The sequence below is a fragment of the Camelus ferus genome, chromosome 4, assembly GCF_009834535.1.
Source record: "Camelus ferus isolate YT-003-E chromosome 4, BCGSAC_Cfer_1.0, whole genome shotgun sequence".
Classification (NCBI taxonomy): Eukaryota; Metazoa; Chordata; class Mammalia; order Artiodactyla; family Camelidae; genus Camelus; species Camelus ferus.
In genome coordinates, this window is record NC_045699.1 from 74,893,826 (window position 1) to 74,913,725 (window position 19,900).

At 62.4% G+C, this 19,900-nt stretch overlaps 2 protein-coding genes across 5 annotated transcripts; one reads left to right on the top strand and one right to left on the bottom strand.

Annotated features, from left to right (window-relative positions):
• The first annotated feature begins 69 nt into the window (after positions 1–69).
• MAN1B1 (mannosidase alpha class 1B member 1) lies at positions 70–11,183 on the top strand. Of its 3 annotated transcripts, none has more exons than XM_032478973.1 (13): positions 70–336; positions 792–900; positions 1,565–1,677; positions 3,311–3,447; positions 3,709–3,818; positions 4,393–4,578; positions 5,280–5,428; positions 5,783–5,971; positions 7,949–8,139; positions 8,573–8,693; positions 9,216–9,413; positions 9,495–9,626; positions 10,303–11,183. In XM_032478973.1, the coding sequence occupies exons 1-13, from the start codon at positions 223–225 to the stop codon at positions 10,504–10,506; spliced, it is 1,953 nt and encodes a 650-aa protein (XP_032334864.1). In that variant the 5' UTR covers positions 70–222; the 3' UTR covers positions 10,507–11,183. The 3 variants fall into 3 exon arrangements, with proteins under 3 accessions (XP_032334864.1, XP_032334866.1, XP_032334865.1); XM_032478975.1 differs by having other exon boundaries at positions 5,819–5,971; XM_032478974.1 differs by having other exon boundaries at positions 3,314–3,447.
• Positions 11,184–11,940: 757 nt separating this feature from the next.
• DPP7 (dipeptidyl peptidase 7) lies at positions 11,941–15,691 on the bottom strand. Of its 2 annotated transcripts, none has more exons than XM_032478980.1 (13): positions 15,537–15,691; positions 15,353–15,466; positions 15,126–15,265; positions 14,873–15,036; positions 14,493–14,628; positions 14,341–14,422; positions 14,076–14,242; positions 13,819–13,879; positions 13,290–13,408; positions 13,037–13,161; positions 12,817–12,881; positions 12,429–12,499; positions 11,941–12,321 (listed from the first exon to the last, which is right to left on the bottom strand). In XM_032478980.1, the coding sequence occupies exons 1-13, from the start codon at positions 15,622–15,624 to the stop codon at positions 12,199–12,201; spliced, it is 1,455 nt and encodes a 484-aa protein (XP_032334871.1). In that variant the 5' UTR covers positions 15,625–15,691; the 3' UTR covers positions 11,941–12,198. The 2 variants fall into 2 exon arrangements, with proteins under 2 accessions (XP_032334871.1, XP_032334870.1); XM_032478979.1 differs by having other exon boundaries at positions 13,037–13,193.
• Between the last annotated feature and the right edge of the window lie 4,209 nt (positions 15,692–19,900).

Consider the following 19,900-nt stretch of genomic DNA (forward strand, 5'->3'; position numbering starts at 1 on the left):
GGCCGTGGAGCCGCACGCAGGGGCGGGGACGACGGGCGCAGGCGCGAAAGGACTACGAAGGCGCGGCGAAGGCGCATTGGCGGCGCGGCGCGCAGGGCAGGGAGCTGACGGAGCTGCGATGGCCGGTCGCGGGAGTCGGACTGGTGGACCTGCGGGACACGCTCAGAGCGCGGAGTCCTGACGCCGCAGGCGGGCGGGGAGCCGCGGGCCTCCGCCGCTACCATGTATCCGCCGCCGCCGCCTCCGGCGCCGCAGCGGGACTTCATCTCAGTGACGCTGATTCCGAGCCGAGGCTACGACGGCAGCAAAGGCTGGCGACGCCGCTCGTGCTGGCGGGTGAGCGTGGGCCCCGCGCGTCCGGGAGGGAAGCCGGCCAGAGCCGCAGGGGCCGGGATGCGCGGGCGGGCGGAGCTTGGGGGCCTCGGGGTGCGGAGGCGCGGGACGCGAGTCCCGCTGTCCCGGGTCTCGGGCTGCGGGACGGAGGCCCAGCACATCTCGGCAGAGGCAAGGCCCGCCCGGCCTGAGCCGGGACACGAGAGTTGCCCGTCTTTAATGCCCATGCGTGGGGCGGAAGCGCTTCCGACGTGTGTTTTCGTTCGCATCGCGCCACCAGTGCCGTGTGTCAGCTGCAGTGTGGTCCCTGCTGAGACGGAGCTTCCCCCAGTTCAAAACCAACAGGGCTCCTCACTGGACCTTCTGAATTCCTCCTCGTCCTCACGGAGTTTGTCACAGTTGAGGTTTCCCGTTGTGTTACTGTCGGTAAACAGTGTCGTTCTCTGCCCGTCTCTCAGAAATGGAAGCAGCTGTCCAGGTTTCAGCGGAACGCCATCCTCTTCCTGCTGGCCTTTCTGATGCTCTGTGGCCTCCTGACCTACGTCAGCACGTCTGACCAGTGGCCAGGTACCCGCGGCACCCTCCTGACAGGACAGCTGAGGGGGCTGGGGGTGACTAGGCAGTAGCGCAGCGACCTCGCAGCTGCAGGAGGGGGACCTCACAGACTGGCAGGAAATGGAAATGGAGAGACAGGCCGAGAGCGTCCCCAGCACCTGGCTGCAACGTGGGGGTCACTTTGAGGCCGGCTGGCTGTTTCCCAGGCGTCTGGTTAAGCGCTGGCACCTGCTCCTCCGTCTCACGGTGAGATGCAGGTCCTGAGGGTTCCGGGAACGACCTCACGCGTGCTGCCGGGCGCTGGGGACGGAGCGGGCAGGGTGCCGGCACACACGCGGAGGACCCCTCCCGAGCTCCTCTGAACTTGCTCTGGAGGAGGAAAACTAAAGGCCCTGTGGGTGCTCGAGCAGACTGCCCGCTTGCCACCATCCATACGTGCTGAGACCGAAACTGCGAGGGGAGTGTTGTGTGCTGTGGGGTGGGCGTCGGGACCGCCAGGCGCTTTGGGAAAGGTTGGATTCCCTTTGGCCATTCTTGGTTTCCTTTGGCGCCTCTTCTGAGGTCCCCCACGTCCTTGTGCAGGGAGTAACACGTGTGTGGACGTTGTCCTCGGCGTGCTCTGAACCTCCTGCAGGCCTCGTGGCGGATTTGAGATAAAACAGGTTCTCTTGTTCAGCCGAGAACAGGTCGGCGGAAGGGCAGAGGATGAGACCAGCAAACCCACCGGTCCTGCCAGCCCCTCAGAAAGCAGACGCTCACCCAGAAACCTTCCCGGGGCTCTCACCGCAGGTACTTTGAATGCACTGTGTGTGGAGTTGTAAGCGGGTCCGTTCCGGAAGCACTTCAGAACAGTACGTGCTGTTTCAGGCAGACTGGGGAGAACTCTTTTTCTCCCGTCTGTTGCAGGCTTTAACCTCACCCTCCTTGCTCAGGGCTGGTCGGACAAGTGGTAGCAGGGAAAGGAGGAGGGATGTTCTTTGCTCGTCTTACTTGCACACCTGCCGGGCCGGACCCCGGCAGGGTGTGAACAAAACCCATCCCTTCTCTCTGGGAGGTCCTGGCCCAGGCTGTGCCCGGACGGAGGTGTGGGGGCCCCGAGGGTCAGAGTTGCGTCCTGGGATACAGGTTTGGGAGTGCTCAGGTGCAGGGGTGCGTGGCGTCCACAAAGGCTGGAGGAAAGGGCCAGGCCTAGCTCTGCGGCAGCTCCACGCGTGCATTGCAGGGTGTGGAGACTAGAGGGCATCAAGGTCAGCCAGAGAGCCAGGGAAGGACCCCTCCAAAGGCAGGTGGCTCGGGGGCTGGCCTTGGAGAACTGGGAGCTGTGCACCTGGGGAGCCTCCCCTGCTGGCTGGGTGCCGGGGCCGCCAGGAGGGGATCCGGGCCAGGTGCTGGCTCACACCCTGCAGGGCTGCCCTGGGGAGAGCCAGGAGGCCGCTCTCCCGTGTCTGGCGTGAGGGCCTGTGGAAAAGGCCAGATTTCTCCCCTCGAGAGCCCACATGCATTCTGTCCCTCCTGCGGCCGCGCTCTCGCACGCTGACCTTCACGGTCGTGTGAAAGCACAAGGTGGCGCGTTTCCCCAACTGAAAGACACACGTCCACACCTCGATGTCCATGAGCCGGGCGCTGGTGTCCAGGAGGGGCGTGGACGTGACGGGGTGAGTGTGTGCTTCTTCCCTGGCCCAAGTCCCCTTGGGCACGCTGGGCTTCTGGAGGCCACCTTCTTAGACCTTCTGTCGCCCGGACCCCAGCACTCGTCCAGGCCTACTTTGGCCGCAGTGCTTTGTCTCGGCCAGGCCCCCTTCTCTTGGCCCAGGGGCCCCAGCTCCTGGGGTTTGAATCTTTGCAAGGAAGATGTCTTCACAGACCCTCTCCCGAGGCTGCCACAGATCCCGAAGAGCAAGGGTTTTCCGCTCACAAGCAGGCGATCCTCTCTCCCCGGAGCAGTGGCCGAGCACACCCACTGGTGGGGACTGGCTGCGCCAGGATGGGGGCTGCTCCCCGCACGGCGCTTTGCCACTGCCCGGCCACCCCGCCACAGCACTCCGAGGACCAAGCTGGGGAGCCCCAGACGCAGGCCAGCGACAGCATTCTCTGCGGCTCCGCCCGTGGGGACACGGTGGTTCTACCCCTTCTTGGCCACCCTTAGGGTCTGACGCCTGTAAACGTCCAGGCCAGGGCTGGCCCGCTGTCCCGGGCTGTCCTCGCCCGTCGGCAAAGCTTCCGTCCGGGTACCCAGAGCTCCCCGCAAATCTGCACATCGCAGGAGAAGTGAAAAGACCTTCCCCTGGGACAGCACAGCCGCACAGCCGGCCCACGGCACTCCGCGCGGCGGGGTCTGGCCGCAGAGAGCGCCCCCGGGGGAAAAGGACAGCAGCTCCTTGGCAGGTGCGCCCTTTCAGGAGTGACTCTTGTTTTTGTCCAGAAGCTTCCAAGGCATTTCCGACGGGGACCACCCAACCTGCAGATCAGAGCCCCCGACAGAACTTTCAAGGACAGGGGGCAGGATGAGGCCGAGAGGAGGGCAGAGGCGGTGGACGAAAAGGGGCAGAGAACCATCAGGTACGCGGGCAGACGGGTCTGAACGTGAGCAACCAGGAGGCTGGCCTCTTTGCTGTTTGCTTTTCTGAAAAACAGGGAGAACCCGCGTGACGTCTGCCGTGTGTTCTCCTTTGAGGCAGACAGTCTGCGCCCGGTGAGGCAGGGCCCCGCCTCCTCGCGGTCCTGCCGCGTGGAGGGCACGTGGGAGCCTGAGTTGGGCAGCGACCGCGGGGCATTTGCCCCCTTGAGCTGCTCTGAATGCTTTTCCTTCTCTCCTCCTAGCTGGAGGGGAGCAGTGATGGAGCCAGAGCAGGGCAGCGAGCTCCCTTCTAGGAAGGCAGAGGGCCCCCCCAGGCCTTCCCCGCAGGCCCTCGGGATTCAGAACCCGCCAGGTAAGGTCCCGCCTGCGCCCTCCCTGGCCTCACCTGGGCATCTGGACAGAGGTGGGGTGTGGACACGCAGAGGCGCCGCGGGGCGGGCGGTGCAGCGCCTGCTGTGCCTCCGGGCGCTGCTCAGCCTGGGACACCCGGGGGGCCCGGCGTCGGGGGCCAGGCACGCACTAGAGCGCTAGTGAGGACACGTGGGTCCTGGACGGTCTGTCATCCCGCGTCCAGCCCTGCAGCCATGGGAGGGATGCTCTCAGGTGTTCTCGTCCGGGTCACCGGCACCTGTCACGTTGGACGTCCTCACAGCCACTTCGCGCAGCACAGCTGCCTTGCTTCCAGGGCTTCGGTTACCTTTGCTCCCTGAGTGTCCCGGCGCCCCGGAGGGTCACCCCTGCCAGGCCCCTGGTGCAGGTGGACGGCCGGGCTTGGCGGCCAGGTCCGGCACTGAGCGTCCTGGCCTTCACTGCGGTCCCCTGCTTCCTGTGGCCTGGACAGTGTCCCCCCATCTGCGTCGCTCGCTGTGGGACCAGAGCAGCTGGTCTCAGTGCTGACTGGTCCTCACAGCCGGCTTACCCCCCAGCATCCCCCAAGGAGCGCCAGAAGGCCGTGATCGACGCCTTCCGCCACGCGTGGGCCGGGTACCGCAAGTTCGCCTGGGGCCACGACGAGCTGAGGCCCGTGTCCAGGTCCTTCAGTGAGTGGTTCGGCCTCGGCCTCACGCTGATCGACGCCCTGGACACCATGTGGATCTTGGGTCTGAAGAAAGGTATCTCTCCTGTCTACCGTGCAGCCAGGTCCCCGTGGGTGACCCTCGGGCCGTGGGCCAGCCTTGCCCAGGAGATCTAAGTGGCGCTCTTCCCTTCTGGACCGCACATCCCCCCTTCCTGGGTGCCAGGAGTGGACGTGCTGGCCATGGGCAATTCCTTTGTCCCCTTACGTCCAGGCGTCCAGGGCTGGCTCAGGACAGGTGTCCCTTCTGGCCCCTGGAGGGCCAAATGTGGGCCCTGGATGTTTCTGTTGCATCGGAGGGGCCTTGTGGTTCGGGGGGTGACCCGTGACCCGACGCAGCCACTGGCGCCCCTAGTCTTCCCCGACACCGCTATTATGCCACAGGGATTGGGTTACATGAAGATAATGTGTTTCTAGCTGTTTCTCTACTGGCACCTTAAAGCTGTTCTAAGGTTTCCGACTGGGCTGAAGACTGCCTGCCACGTGGTGACTCCTGTGGTCCCGTGTAGCTTGGCCTTAGAGTGACGAGCACGTGCCCCCACGTGCAGGGGCTTCCCAGCTGTGTGCTGCCTCCCTTCTGTCTGCAGAACTAAGGCCTCGGGGCCTCTGCACTAGGAGTGATGTTGAGACCCTGCAGGGAAAGGCAGACACGGGAATGCATGTAGAACCAGAGGCCGTGGTCAGGGGGGCGCTGGGACTATGATTGCCTTCCTGTGCCTCTTCTGTTTCATGTGTTAGAATTTGAAGAAGCCAGGAAGTGGGTGTCCAAGAAGTTAGAGTTTCAGAAAAACGTGGACGTCAACCTGTTTGAGAGCACAATCCGGATCCTGGGGGGGCTCCTGAGCGCCTTCCACCTGTCAGGGGACGTCCTCTTCCTGCAGAAGGCTGTGAGTGTCCCAGCACCAGGTCGGCTGTCTCCCTGGGGAGTGCGAATCTCGAGTGTTCTGCAGTCATTCCTTCCCTCAAGGGTTGGGGGCTGTTTCAGCTCCATCTCCTCCAGTGCGTGGAGCCAGTCTCTGTGCTCGGGCCTGAGCTGGAGCAGCCCTGCCTGTCCCCTGCTGCCTGCAGGCAGCCTCCCTCAGAGCAGTTTTGCTGCCATTGAGTGCTGGGGCCGGGTGAAGCCAGCAAACTCAACGTCCCTCTGCTCAGTTGGATGGAGCGGGTGATGGGTCAGTGTGGTAGTGTGGAGACGGGGCCACCGTGTGTAGGAGTTGCTGACTCAGCGCTGTGTTGTGCGTCAGGAGGATTTTGGAAATCGGCTAATGCCTGCGTTCCAGACACCGTCCAAGATCCCGTACTCCGATGTAAACATTGGCACTGGCGCTGCGCATCCTCCCCGGTGGACCTCTGACAGCACGGTGGCCGAGGTGACAAGCATTCAGCTGGAGTTTCGAGAGCTCTCTCGTCTCACGGGAGTTAAGAAGTTTCAGGTATGGAGGGAGCGCTGAGTCTCTCGCTGGAGCAGGTTTTGTGCGGGAGGCGCCGTGGCTCATGGAAGCCCGTGCAGGCTCGCAGGGACGTGGATTCTGGCCCCTAAGACCACTGTTGTTTGGTTGTTGGCCACCCCCTGCTGCGTTTGTTTTTTCTGGAGAGTCCCGTTTTCTCGTTGCTACCAGGTGCGTAGGCCTGAGGGCGCTGACTGGGGGTGAGTCCTCTGCCCGGCCCTGTGTTTGTACTGTCCTGTTTGTGTCCTTAGGGCCCTGACAGCGCTGGGGGCTTGTCACGCAGTGCTCTGCGTGGCCCTGTGTCCACCTGCAGCCTGTGCGGGGGCCGCCTCTGTCGTGGCTGCCCTCTCTGGGCTGTGTGTCCGGACACCAGTTGTTTGTAGCCGCTTCTGTGCGGATGGCAGCTGGAGCAGACCCTGGGTACACGTCCGTGCTGGGAGGGTGGCCGGGATCAGCTCCTCCGATGGGGCGCTCTGCTGTTGACAGGCTGCGCTTGTGGAAGAGGCATGGCGGGTCCACCTATGTTGTTTGTAATGTGTCAAGTGTGTTGAGCAGTTTGTGTTTGTCCCACGTTGGAAGGGCCTCTTCTCTTGAGGGTTAACCTTCAGCAAGTGTGTGTCCTCTAAATTTGACCTGTGTTCCATCAGCTTTTTTTTTTTTTTTTTTTGGGGGGGGAAACTGAGACACAGTTTAGACAGCAGGAAGTCGTGACTTTCCTTTGCAGGTCGCAGTGCACTCATACTTCGCGGCCAACACCATCATCTCCGGCCAGGCCAGGCCAGGCCCCAGGGGGAGCCCGGACTCTGTGACTGTCCCCCTGGGCCCTTCCTCAGCCCCTGCCCGCCACACTCGGCTCCTCCCTGTAGACGTTGCCCCTCTGAACAGCAAACGTTAAGCCCGACCCCGGCCCGCCTGTCTGGTCCGTCAGTCGGCGTGCTTTCACGGGTGTGGTGCCTCTCGGGCCCTTCCCTCCGTGACGCCAGGCAGGGCCTCTTCAGTCTTTTCCTGTTACTGAGCTCGTGACTTCCTTGCCACTTGGGTCAGTGAGAACAGTTTCCTGTCCGCAGTTCCCTCCCTGCACGGAGCTTCTGTTTTTCTCCAGCCAGCCAGCACTGTTTTTTCTGTCGTTAAGGTAAACCTCGTGAGGGGTGTGTGATGGTGTCTCCTTTTGGATTTAACCCTTATCACGAGCAGCGGTGCCTCTTCGGTTTAGTTGGCGGCCTCTGTGTGTTTTTGTGTAGAACGGCGTTCTCAGGTCCCTTTCCCGTGGTCGGACTGAGCTTGCCATCTTCTCTTGCGCTGTGGGTGTGCTAACACTTGTCAGGAGATGCCCGCCCCGCACCCGCATGCTGCCGGGCTTTGGCTGTTGCTGGGGATCAAAAAGGCATCAGGCAGCCCCCACCCCGCTCCCCAGAGAATTGTCTGAATTGGTGTGGGGGTGTGTGTCGGGTGGAGACCAGGAATCACCCCTGCAGGGTCCTGAGGACTGTGATAAAATGTGCACAGAGCTGTGGCAGCACAGACACACGGTGCTGCCCAGGCTAGACAGGTGACCTCAGAGGAGCCCGGGCTGCTTAGGTGTTGAAGGGTGAATAGGAGTTCACCAGGTGGATGAGGGCTCCGAGGCGGTCAGTGTCTTCGGCAGCAACCCAGGGGCCAGAGCAGGTGTGCCTGCCCACCCCGTGGGAAGCAGGAGCCTGTGGCTGTCCTGGGCAGGTGGTCCCGCCGAGCCTGGCTGTGGTCTTCAGACCCCGGCCCCTGCGGCGGGGCCGAGACCTGTTGAGAGGACACACTCAGCCCCGTCGCCTCGGAGGGCGCAGACCTGCCTGCCCTGCGGGGTGCATCCTTCTTCAGAGGCCCCGCCTGGGTGTCCATGGAGGAGGGATCAGCCACCAGGGGCAGAGCGCACGCAGCCCCCTGCGACTGCCCGGTCCTCAGCCGCACCTCCCCTTGTCTGCCCAGGAGGCCGCGGAGGAGGTGACGAGGCACATCCACTCCCTTTCGGGGAAGAAGGACGGGCTGGTGCCCATGTTCATCAATACGCACAGCGGCCTCTTCACCCACCTGGGCGTGTTCACCTTGGGCGCCAGGGCCGACAGCTACTACGAGTACCTGCTGAAGCAGTGGATCCAGGGCGGGAAGAAGGAGCCGCAGTGAGGCCTGCTTTCTGCCTCGGGCGGGTCCCCAGGTCCCAGGTCCCCCGCTCCCGGGCCCCTCCCTGGCCCGGCCTGTCTGCAGGGGGTGGGCGTGGCCGGCCCCCGCGGTCCAGGCTCAGCAGGCCCGCGGCTCTGCCCGGCGGTGCCCGGAGCAAGGCAGCCAGGCACCTGTGGGCCTCGTCACGCGCATTTTCACTCTCACGTGAAATTCAGGCTTCCCCGGACAGCCGTGGAGCAGCTGTCCCACAGTGTGCAGAGGGCAGATACAGCCTCCTTCGGGAGCTGGACTCGCCTCAGGCTCAAGCCCGGGGGTGATGCGCCCCGGAATCGGGGGTGGGGGCCGCATTCCCCAGAGCTGGGTGGGCTCGTCGGGTCCCAGGGGCCGTGCACCCACCTGGCGTGCGCACACACGACCTGCTGGTCCCCACAGGCTGCTGGAGGACTACCTCGAAGCTGTGGAGGGAATCAAGAGGCACCTGCTGCGCAGGTCCGAGCCAATGAAGCTCACCTTCGTGGGGGAGCTCACCCACGGCCGCTTCAGCGCCAAGATGGTGAGCGGGAGGGCGGTCCAGGGGGTCCAGTCTGGGGGGCTTCGGGCCCCTTCCTCTGTCCTTGACGTATCAAGGCTCCAAGAGTCTGGATGTTAGAGGGAACCACGCACTTCTGACTGCGGAGTGTGAGCTGTCACAGGGGGACGTGGGCTACCCGGCCTGGGCTGTCCTGTGACGGCCTGGGAGCTGAGGTCTGTGGGGTGCCAGGCCGCCTTCCCCAGAGCCCTCTTCTCCCAGCAGGGCCCTCCCTCTCCCCCAGGGGGTCCAGCTCCCCCACCTCCTGCAGCCTGTGCTCCATCGGCGTTTGGGGCAGGGAGCGGGGGGAGACCCGGGAGGCGGGGGTCCTTCCGGCTGCTTCTCCCCTGCCCACTGTTTGCCCCAGGTGCTCTGCCACCATGTATGTCACACGCACCCAGGCCTGCTGCCTCATGGGGACGTGGGTGGCCTGAGATGGCGCTGGACCCAGTGTGGAGTCCATGTGGCTGCAGGCTCCCCGGTGGTGAGGAGACCCTCTGATTTCAGGACCACCTGGTGTGCTTCCTGCCAGGGACGCTGGCTCTGGGCGCCCACCACGGCCTGCCCGCCGACCACATGGAGCTGGCCCGGGCACTCATGGACACCTGCTATCAGATGAACCGTCAGATGGAGACGGGGCTGAGCCCCGAGATCGTGCACTTCAACCTGTCCCCGCAGCCGGCCCGGAAGGACGTGCTGGTGAAGGTGGGCCAGGCCGGGGCGCGCTCGGGCCGTGGCGCGGCGTGGCGTGGCCGGGGCTCACCCAAAGCGCGTGCTCCTCCCCAGGCGGCCGACAGACACAACCTGCTGCGGCCCGAGACGGTGGAGAGCTTGTTCTACCTGTACCGCTTCACGGGCGACCGCAAGTACCAGGACTGGGGCTGGGACATCCTGCAGAGCTTCAACACCTACACGAGGGTGAGCCCCTGGCCACCTGCCTGGGGCTAGGGGGGCCGGCCAGGCTCGCTGTGGCCTCCAGGGGACCACACCCTGGCCAGGAGGGCCCGGCTGCCCGGCACGTCCCTCGAGGCCCAGGGTGCACACGACCCAGGGGCAGGGGGCCAGCATGTGTGGCGAGGGTCCCTGCAGGGGCCTGAGGTGCACGGAGCGTGTCCCTCCTGGGTCCTCTGAGTGGCCTGCACAGCACGTTTGCACCTGGGGTGACCTCTGGGCTGCTGCTCCCCAGGACGGCTGCCATGACCATGGCGCCACCCGCACTGTGCTCAGGCCCGGCCGACCGTCTCACAGGTGGGGCCACGGCTCAGAGGTCACTTGACCCTTGCCCTGTGACATGTGAGGCCGTGCAGTCTACTCCCATCACGTGACCTCAAGGCCTTTGCAAGACCTCCAAGGCCCTTTCCATCTGGTCACTTGAGGGCTGCTGGCATCCCCCAGGGGCGTCCAGAGGAACGCTGGCTGACCACCAGGGCGGCAAGTTCTCCTATGCGCCCTGGTGATCTCCCCATTCCAGTCCCTGCCCTGGGGGACTGTGTGTGCTGCGGTGGGAAGGGGCCTTCAGAGGGTGCCTCTGGCTGGCCGCCCTCGAGAGGGCCGAGCCCGCAGTCCTGATGCTGAGGCCTGGGCTCTCGTGCAGATCCCCTCGGGCGGCTACTCCTCCATCAGCAATGTGCAGGACCCCAGCAATCCCCAGCCCAGGGACAAGATGGAGAGCTTCTTTCTGGGGGAGACGCTCAAGTACCTGTACCTGCTCTTCTCTGACGACCCAAACCTGCTCAGCCTGGACACCTACGTGTTCAACACCGAGGCTCACCCCCTGCCCATCTGGGCCCCCGCCTAGGGCGGGACGACTCCCGAGTGGGCGCTGCCCACGGGCCCACACTTCCTGTCATCAGGACCCTGACCCTGACCTTGGCTGTGCCATGTCCGCCCAGCTGGCTGGACGTGCTCCAGGCCGGATTGACGGCAGCGGCCTCGTGGGCGACAGGGCCGGGACGTGTTGGGGCCCCGTAGGTGCTCGGGGTGGCCGCTGGGCCCGGCTCCTCGCCTGGTTCTCATCAGGACACCGTCAGGAACAGACAGGAGTAAATGAGCGCTGTGATTCGGGGAGGCCCTGCCCACCCGGGAGCCTTCTTCCTTCTCCTGAGAGAATCGAATTCTGACTGCATTCCTGAGGCCCGTCTGTCCTCCTCCCGGCCGTGCAAGGGCTTTGTGGGTGTCCGGGGCTACTCTGGCTCCCTGGAGCCCAGGGTGTGATCAGAGGCCGGAGCCGAGGGGACAGCCGGGTGCAGCTCAGCCTGGGGTCTCAGAGCCTGTGGACACGCCCTGACCTGAGGGTCTGGGGGCATCTGTGACCTGGGGATATGGGCTCCTGGCTGGCTGTGGTGTTTACACGTTGGACTCAGGGATCCTCCCACTGCCCTGCTCGGGCTGGAAGGGGCTGGGCAGGCAAGTCACCTGCTCCCAGGCCAGCCCAATAGATGGACTTTCAGTCGGGATAAAAGTACGTTTGTTCCATCTGGTGTCTGCTGTCTTCAAACAAGTCTTGGCTCCCTGAAAGTGCACTGTGGAAGTGATGGGCAGTAGTTGGGTCAGGCTCACTTTGGTCCACAGGTCAGCTCTGCATCTGCCAGCAGTGGCGGGACTTTGGACGTGTCGGCTGTACGGGGCAGGTGATGGCCACTGTGATGGCCACTGTGGTGCCCAGAGCAAGGACTTGGGCAAGATGCTTCAGGCCCCTGCTTGCGGCTTCCCTGCCAGGCGTGGGAGTCTCAGAGTTGTCATTCCTAGAGCCTCTGGCCCCTCAGGATCATGTACCCGGGGCGGTCCCAGTGTCACCAGGCCCAGGCCTGCCACTTGGCTTGGGGTGCCCTGGGGCTCCCAGCCTCCCCTCACTCACAGGCCCCACGTGCTATGTGCATGGAAAGTGTGTGTGGCTTGTCTCTCCAGTGGTCTCCAGTCCCGGCCCTTGTGGCTGCTTGCTGCTCACTGCAGATCCCCCCAGGCTGGGGGGGTGCCCTGTAGTCCCGGTCACCCCCTACCCCTGCCAGGCCAGGAGCCAGTCAGCACCTGTGTGGGACTCCTGACCGTGACGGTTCCCGTCCTATTGCAGGGTGCAGCCTGAGGCTGCTGAGAAGCCGACTCTCCAGCCCACGCCCAGGCTTGGCCCCAGGCAGGCAGCCTGGGAGGCAGCCAGTCTCCCCAGAGGGGCCCTGCCTTGTTAGCCGCCTGCCACAGGAAAGGCCATGTCCCCATTGCCCAAGACAGCCAGCAGTGGAGCTGAGGACTGCTTTATTCAACAGTGAGTTTAGGAGGTCACATGTCTGTGCTCAGTGTCCTGCTTTCCTGACCTGGCCGTAGCCAGGACAGGACATGCTTGCCAGGCTGCCAGTGTTCAGCTTCTCCCTCGGGCAAGGGCCTGCCCACCCTGGGCTGAGCTCTGGGTTTAGGAAGGTGGGCCATGGCTTCTCTCCCCAGACTGCTGCTCTGGGCAAGGCTTCTCTGGCCCCACTGCGGGAGCGCCCCTCAGCCTCTAGGCCCCGTGTGCTGTGCCAGTCGCCACTCTTGCCTGGCCGCCTCCACCCACTTGCCAATGAGGGTGGCCTCCAGCTTGCGCGCCTCCACCACAGATTCCGGGTCCTCTGGGTGGGGTGTTCTGAGGAGCAGGTGTGGGGGGCACTCAGCGAGACTCATACTACCCTCGCCCGTGACCAGACATCGGCCCAGGCCAGGAGCTGCGCCCCTCCCAAAGCAGGGCTGTACCTGAGGTCCAGGTGGTGTGCTCCCCCTTGGATGGTGATGGCGAGGACCGACGAGCTCAGGTTGCTCTGGATCTGTGTCAATGAAGGAGACTCATGTCAGGAGTGCAGTGTGCGCTCACCCTCAGCCCTCCCAGCATAACCTGATGGCTACACAGCCCAGCTTTCAGGGTGCACTGAGGTGGCTGTATAGCCTGGAAAAGTCCCGTTAGAAAAGAAAGGCTAAGGTTAATGAGTCAGATGCAAGGTCACCATCAGAGGTTAAGAAGAGAACCAAAACAGAGGGAGGGGAGGAAACAATGACGACCGGAACAGTACATGAAGGAGCTACAGAGCCCAGAGTGCTGGGGCCCACACGGCAGTGGGGCCGGGGGCCGCCTGGCGTGACTCACCCCGCCCCCTGCCCAGGGGTCCAGGTCGCCGTTGGAGAAGATGATGCTGCTGGCGGCTGTAAGATCTAAAAGAGCAAGGGTGGTGGGGACCAGGCGCAGCCCCCAAATCTCTGGTCCAGGGGCCAGATCAGACCCCAGCTGTATCCCAGGAGTGGGAGGGAGCAGAGCCAGCCCAGTGCAGAGGGAGGGATGCTGCCCCAACCCCCGCCTCGAGCCTCACCGCCCCCCCCGAAGCTGGTCTGCAGCCAGTCCTGCCGGGGCCACACGCCCCACGTGTCCAGGCAGTACTGCTGGCGGAGGGCCTCGGTGAACGGCAGGTCGGGGAAGATGTCTGACACGTTGTTGCTGGAAAACGTCAAGCTGATCTCAGTACAAGCCTGTGGGACACCCACACCATGGTCAAGTCGATGGGGTGGTCCATCTTACTAAGCACCCCCATACCCGGAAGTCGCAGGCCCCCAGCACCCCCATACCTGGTAGTCCCAGGCCTTGGCATTGGGACCCAAGCCACAGCCTGTGGGGTCCGCACAGGCCTGGTACTGCAGGTAGATGTCATAGCAGGGCACCAGGCCTGAGGAGTTGTACACCAGCCCTGGGGGAGAGGTGTGCTGGGGCCAGGTGCCTGGACACCCACCCTGTCCCCTTGGAGGGTTCCTGCAGGTGTTGGGAGCTCTGGGGTCCCATGGGCCCAGTGAGGAGTGGGGTGCCTGGGGTCTGGGCTATCAGCTCCTGTCCTGGCTGCTGAGGGCAGCTGGGCAGCCCACTCGATGTTCCCCCACCCAGCAGGGCGTGCCGCCCTTTGCAACTGGGGACTGCAGAGGGCCCTTGGAGCCCCGCTCCCAGGCTGGGCCAGGAAGGGAATGGCCACTTCCTCCCCAGGGGCCAAGTGGAGGCCTCTGTGTGCCCTGCCCCCATGCAGCCCTCACTGGGCCTCACTCCTCAGCCCACCACCACCGTCGGGCCCCTCACAGGGCAGCAGCCTGGGAAGGTGGGCAGACGCACCAGCCAGCTCACGGAGCCCCTTGATCCTCTGGCTTTTGCTCAGCAGCCGCTCACAGCCGACCTGGGGTTGCCAGAAGAGTGCCTCAGCCGGTGACCCCCACTTGAGACATGCAGCCCCCTCCCCAGCTCACCCTTCCCTGCTCCCAGGTGGCAGAGTAGGTGCAAGGCCCTCAAGCTGGCCAGCACTGACCACCCCTTCCCTGTCCATGGGACACTGCCTTCCCCTGATTCCAGCCAGCCGGGAGCGGGCGCCTCGCCTTGACGGGGTTGGCAGGAAGATGCCCCATGAAGTCGGTGGGGTATGGGTAGTCCATCATGGCCAGCAGGGTGAAGGCATTCCGGGCGAACCCAAAGAGCTGCAGTAGGTCCTTTGAGCCAGAGAGCAGCTGGCAGGTGCCAAACTCTTGGCTGACCGTGTCATAGTCTGGCAGGAGGGGCGGGACAAGGGCCTCTGGAGGCTGCAGGCTCTGGGTCAGGGGGTGGGGCAGGGAGGCAGGGGCCGGTGGGGGGCTGCCTCCTCACCTCCCTGTAGAAACAAGTCCTTGATCTGCTGGAAGGCATCCCGCGCGGCCTGGGCACACTCAGGACTCTGGCCCTCGAAGTCCTGGAGGAAGAGAGGGCGTGGCTGCAGGCCCTGCTGCCGGGCTGTCCAGGGGCCCCGAGCCCTCACTTACCGCTGAGACATCCCGGAAGAACTGGTAGGGGTCACCGAGGCCTGCCGCTGCGATGACAGGTGCGCTTGCCGCCAGCGCCCCCGCCACGAGGTGGGGGTACTTCATCCTCAGGTAGGCGCTGAGCATCCCCCCATAGCTGGGCGAGGGCGCAAGGTTAGCACGCCGGCCCCCAACCCGCGCAGCACCTGCCCACCGGCCCCAGGAGGGCGACCTTTCAGCCGGGACACGCCCCCTACATCCCCACTCTGCTCTCCCTTCTCAGAGCCGCCACTCCCCAACTCCTTGCCCCTGAAGGGCCCTGAAACTTCTAAGGCCCGTAGAAATTCTGGCCGAGAAAAAGCAAGCGTTTGTTCCAGGATAGAAAGGAGAGGAGGACGCACCTCCCGCCAAAGGCGATGGCGGGGGCGTCCAGGGCCCCAAGCTTCTGCCGCAGCGCCTGGAGCAGCCCTGCGAAGTCGGCCAGGGCCTGCTCCACCGTCAGCAGCTCCGTGTACCCGCGCCACGTGGACCGCTCCCCGAACGGGAGTGACTTTCCGTAGTACCGCTGCGGGCAAGCGACCGGCAGACACTGGTCCCGCGCCCCCACCGGCCCCGCGCCGCCCCCACCCCGGCCCCGCCGCGGCGGGTACCCACGTGCTCCGCAAAAACGACAAGGGCTGCCTGCTGCGCCGCCAGCTCCAAGATGAACCCTGAGTTGTTGGCGAAGGACCACACGTCCCCCTCGTTGCCCGTGTAGAAGAATATGGGCCCCTCGCCCCTTTTCCAGAACTTCTCTGTCAGGTAGAGGCAAGGGGCCGGGTGAGGTGTGGGGCGCCCCGGGTCTCACCGGTCACCAGGAACGGTCCCCAGGGTGACCTCACCTGACACTAGGAACCGCTGGAGGAAGGTCTTGTTCCCAAACCTCTCGAAGTTGAAATGGTCCAGGAGCTGCTCAAAGTAGGCCTCCCGAAAGCCAGGGTCTGCGTCTCTGTGGACTGGAGGGCAGGACGCTCAGCGGGCAGGGGACGCGCGGGTGGCAGGGGAGGCCCGCGGGTCGGCACTCACCCACGGCCTCCAGGCTGCGCAGCTCCAGCGCCAGCAGCAGGGCCAGGGCCCAGAGCAGGGCCTGCCTGGGCGGGGGGCTCACGTCCATTTTGCCCGTTTGCTTCGGGTCATGTGGGCAAGGTCACGTGACTGGCGGGACACCCTCACGTGAAGGCCTGGGCGGGGCTGTGAGCAGCGCTAGTCCTTCCTTCTCTTCCAGCTGCCCTGCTTCCAGGTCCTTAAGCCCAGGTCCTCAAGCTTCGGGCAGCCCTTGTGTCACCATGGAGACTGTCTCCATGGGGACACGTGAAGTGGGTTGAGGGTTCCAGCGGCCAAAGGGGAGGGGCGCTCCCAAGGGCAGGGCTGGGAAGGCTGCCTGCGGGGGTGGCTCTGACTGACCTTGAGGATGGTCGCGGGGTCCCTGAAAGAGGGTCAGCGGCCCTGAGAACGGAGCCCCAGCTGTCCCAGGGACAGTGAGGGCCGGTGTGGCTGCGGCAGGAGGCGGGTGGTCGGGAGACCCCCAGGCAGGAGTTAGGGCAGCTCCTGGCGGGTGAGAGGGCTAGGATGCAGGGCTGGGATCTGGGGTCCTCTCCCCTCCCCCTCGGGCTAGTCCCGTCCTGGCTCCTCAGTGAGATGGGGTCCCAGGAGGTGCCAGTACCGAGAGGACAGAGGGGCAACCCTTGCCCCTGTGTGTAATCCAGGGCCTGGTGAGGGGCCAGCTGGGCCACAGGGGGCACCATGCCAGTCCTGCTGGGGATGTGGGCAGTGAGCCAGGCCCAAAGCAGGTGGGGGGAGGTGGCCCTGCCCTAGGCAGCAGAGGGGAGGGGAGTCACCCCTACCCACTCCCAGGACTGTCCTTGGGCAGCAGGACTCATGGCTTCTGTCCAGGCCTGGCCTGTCCGGTGCTGGGATGGCCCAGGCTGGGCTGGGGCCCTGGGCTCTGACTGCGCTGTGAAATCAGGAAACTGGGCCAGCCTGGGGGGTGAGTGGGGTGTGGTCCATGTGTGCAGCCCTTTGGCTTTCCCTCCCACTGTCCCAGGACTGTTGCTGTGGCAATCTGCAGGGTGACAGTGACTGGCAATCTGCAGGGTGACAGTGACTGTCCATCGTGTGACACCACCCTACGGGTGTGGTCACCCAGTGCCACACCACAATCACCCCACAGTCTCTGTGTCCCTGGCCCTGTGACCCTATCCCCATCCTTTGGTCCCTGTGTCCCCATGTCCCCATGTCCCTGTGTCCCCATCCCTGTGCCACCATCCCTGTTTCCCCATGTCTCCCCTGTTCCCAAGTCTCTGTGTGCCAAATCCCATGTCCCCAACCCTGTGTCCCCATCCCATATCCCCGTCCTTGTGTCCCCATCCCCCCATGGCCCTGTCCCTGTGGCCCCGTCCCTGTGGCCCTGTGTCTCCCATGGCCTCGTGTCCCCATCCCTGTGTGCCCATCCCCATGTCCCCGTCCGTATGTCTCCATGTCCCTATGTCCCCATCCCCATGTCCCCAGCCCTGTGCCCCTGTCCCTGTGTCCCTGTGCCCCCGTGTCCCCACCCCTGTGTCCCCAGGTTCCCATGTTCCCGTGTCCCTATGTCCCTGTTCCTGTGTCCCTGTCCCCACACCTAGGGATGCCTGTTCTGTGTTGAGGAGAGAGCTGCCCTTGCAAGCCCCCCATGGCCTCTTTAGGCTGGGGGCCAGGACAAGACACAAGGACTCGCAGCCCCTCTCCTGGCTGCTCCCGCTCCCCTCCCCTCCCCTCCTCTCAGCTCAGGGGCCTGAGCCGACTCCCCAACGCCGACCCACCATGCTCCCCTTCCAAACTCTCCAGGCAGCTCCTTCAAGCCTGGGGTGGCACCGGGAAGGCCCATGGAGGTGCGTTCTGATTCCCTCCGACACTGTCCTGCCACACCTGGTGGCCCTGAGCATGCAGTATGTCTGGGGGTCCAGAAGCCCTTCCTCCAGCTGCCTGAGGCCCCTGACTTTGGGAATAAGGCTGGGGCCTGATTCCGCCTCCACAGCCCACAGATTTGGGGAGCCAGACCCTCGTCACAACCTATTCTGCCCCTTTCAGACCTCAAAGCTGGCAGGCTTGGGGGGGTGGGGGTGGGAGAGCGGGAGGGCCCTACACAGGTCCCGGGGCGCTCAGCTCTGACCCACGTGGCACCTCCACTTGTGGCCACGCTCTCGGGTGTGTGTGAACTGACACCCCTTTACCACGTTCACGTTCACTGGATTCAACAACATCCACACCCTCGTTATTACCTAGTTCTAAAACGATCTCATCTTCCATCACAGAAGCTCTTCACTCACTGAGCCGCAACTCCCAATTCCCCTCCCCCAGCCTGGGTGGCCCCTACTGTCCTCTCTGTCTCTATGAGTTTGCCTACTCTAGGTACCTCATATGAGTGGAATCCCACAGAACTTGTCTGTCTGTGTCTGGCTGGTTTCACTGAGCCTAAGGTCTTCAAGGTCCGTTCGTGTCGTGGTGCGTGTCAGGACATCCCCCCTTTTTAAAGGCAGGTAACATCCCGTTGCACGGGTGGACCACCCCATGCACGTCCATTCCCCCATCAGTGGACACGTGGGGCGTTTCCCCCTTTTGGCTATTGTTAACAGTGCTGCTGTGAGCCTGGGTGTACGGGCACCTCTTCAAGACCCTGCTTTCAATTTTTGGCAAGTATATACGCAGAAGCGGGACTGCAGGACCATATGGTAATTCTGTTTCCTTTTTTGAGAAACTGCCGAACTTTTTCCACTGTGGCTGCACCATTTTGCATTCCAGCCAGCAGTGCACAGAGGTTCCAGTGTCTCCACAGCCTCACCGAGCCCTTGTTTCCCGTTTAAGAGCAGCCATTGCCATGAGGGTGAGGCGGTCCCTCGGGATTTTGATCTGCGTTTTCCTGATGATCAGCGATGTTGGGCAGCTTTTCATGTGCTTATTGAACATTTATCAATCTTCTTTGGAAAAATATCTGCTCAGGCCCTTTGCCTATTCTTGACTGGCCAAGGGCTGTCCCCAGGCAGGTCCCGGTGCCCGCAGCTCCTACCCGTGTAGCACCTTGCAGCCGCATGTCCACATTCGTGTGTGTGCGTGCTACGTTATACGTAACGCATGAGGTTCCCTTGTGGCGCTGTGGAACATGTTTTCATTCTTTGTTTATGCACTGCTGAGTTTTAGGAGGGTTTTTAGTTGCAGAATTTGGGTTTGTTTGTTTTCGATGTGTTTCAAAAGGTTTTGTTTGCTTTCGTTATTGAGTTTTAGAAGTTTTAAAAAATATATTCTGGTATGTATGACCGAAACATCAGCTGTCCACCAGATATTGACACAACATTGTAAACTGCCTGTACATCAATACAGAGGAATGCTCTGCGTATACACGTATGTATATATTCTGATGGTTAAACTCGCACAGGTATGTAGTTTGCAAATATTTTCTCCCCTTCCAAGGGTTGCCTTTTCACGCTTGTTAGTGTCCTTCGGTGCACAAAAATTTTTATTCTGATGAAATTCAACTCGTCTGTGTCTTTCATTGCTTGTGCTTTGGCGTTTTATCTAAGAATCCATTGTCATGTCCAAGCTTATGAAGATTAACCTGTATGCTTTGTTTATAGGGCTTTTATGCTTTTAGCTCTAACGTTTAGGTCACTGATCCATTTTGAGTTAACTTTTTGTATGTGGTGCGAAGCAGGGGTCTAACTTCATTCTTTGCATGTGGAAATCCAGTTTTCCCAACATCATTTGTTGAAGACGAATTATTTCCTCCATGGAATAGACTTACTACCCTTGCGAAAACCAACTGGCCGCAGATATACAAGTTTATTTCTAGACCCTTACTTGGGTCCCGTTTTGAATGCTGTGCCTTTGTAGGATGTTTTAAAATTGGGAAATGTGTGTCTTCCAACTTTTGGCGATTCAGGCTCCACCCCTTGCAGTTATTCCATGTGAAATTGGGGATTGACTTTTCAATTTCTGCAAAAAAAATACTGCTGGAATTCTGATAGGGATTGCACTGAACTGGCAGGTGACTTAGGGCGGTACTGACCTCTTAAAGTCAAGTCTTCCCACTCATGAAAGAAGGGTATCTTCCCACTCATTTGTGTCTCCTTTCTTTCAGCAATGTTCTGCAGCTGTCAGTACACATTAAACACCTCCCTGGTTGAATTTATTTCTGGTCATTTTATTCTTTTAGATGCTATTTTAAATGGAATTGCTTTCTTAACTTCCTTTTGGATTGGTCATTGCAGGTGCATAGGAACAGGACTGATTTTGTTGGTTGATCCAGTACCTTGCCACTTTCCTGAATTTATTAGCCCTGGTAGCTTTCTTGTAGATTCTTTTGTACACAGCTTCTACATATTTTTCCTCTGGGTTACCATGGAGATTACATTTAG

Bases quoted from the DNA above. Each gene is read 5' to 3' on its own strand.
- MAN1B1 (XM_032478973.1), top strand. From the start codon at position 223: ATGTATCCGCCGCCGCCGCCTCCGGCGCCGCAGCGGGACTTCATCTCA. The intron at 337-791 runs GTGAGCGTGGGC...CCCGTCTCTCAG, and splicing joins GACGCCGCTCGTGCTGGCGG to AAATGGAAGCAGCTGTCCAG. The intron at 5,429-5,782 runs GTGAGTGTCCCA...GTTGTGCGTCAG, and splicing joins TCCTCTTCCTGCAGAAGGCT to GAGGATTTTGGAAATCGGCT.
- DPP7 (XM_032478979.1), bottom strand. From the start codon at position 15,624: ATGGACGTGAGCCCCCCGCCCAGGCAGGCCCTGCTCTGGGCCCTGGCC. The intron at 14,423-14,492 runs GTAAGTGAGGGC...CTCTTCCTCCAG, and splicing joins TCTTCCGGGATGTCTCAGCG to GACTTCGAGGGCCAGAGTCC. The intron at 13,409-13,818 runs GTGCGTCTGCCC...CCTCTCCCCCAG, and splicing joins GGGGCTCCGTGAGCTGGCTG to GGCTGGTGTACAACTCCTCA.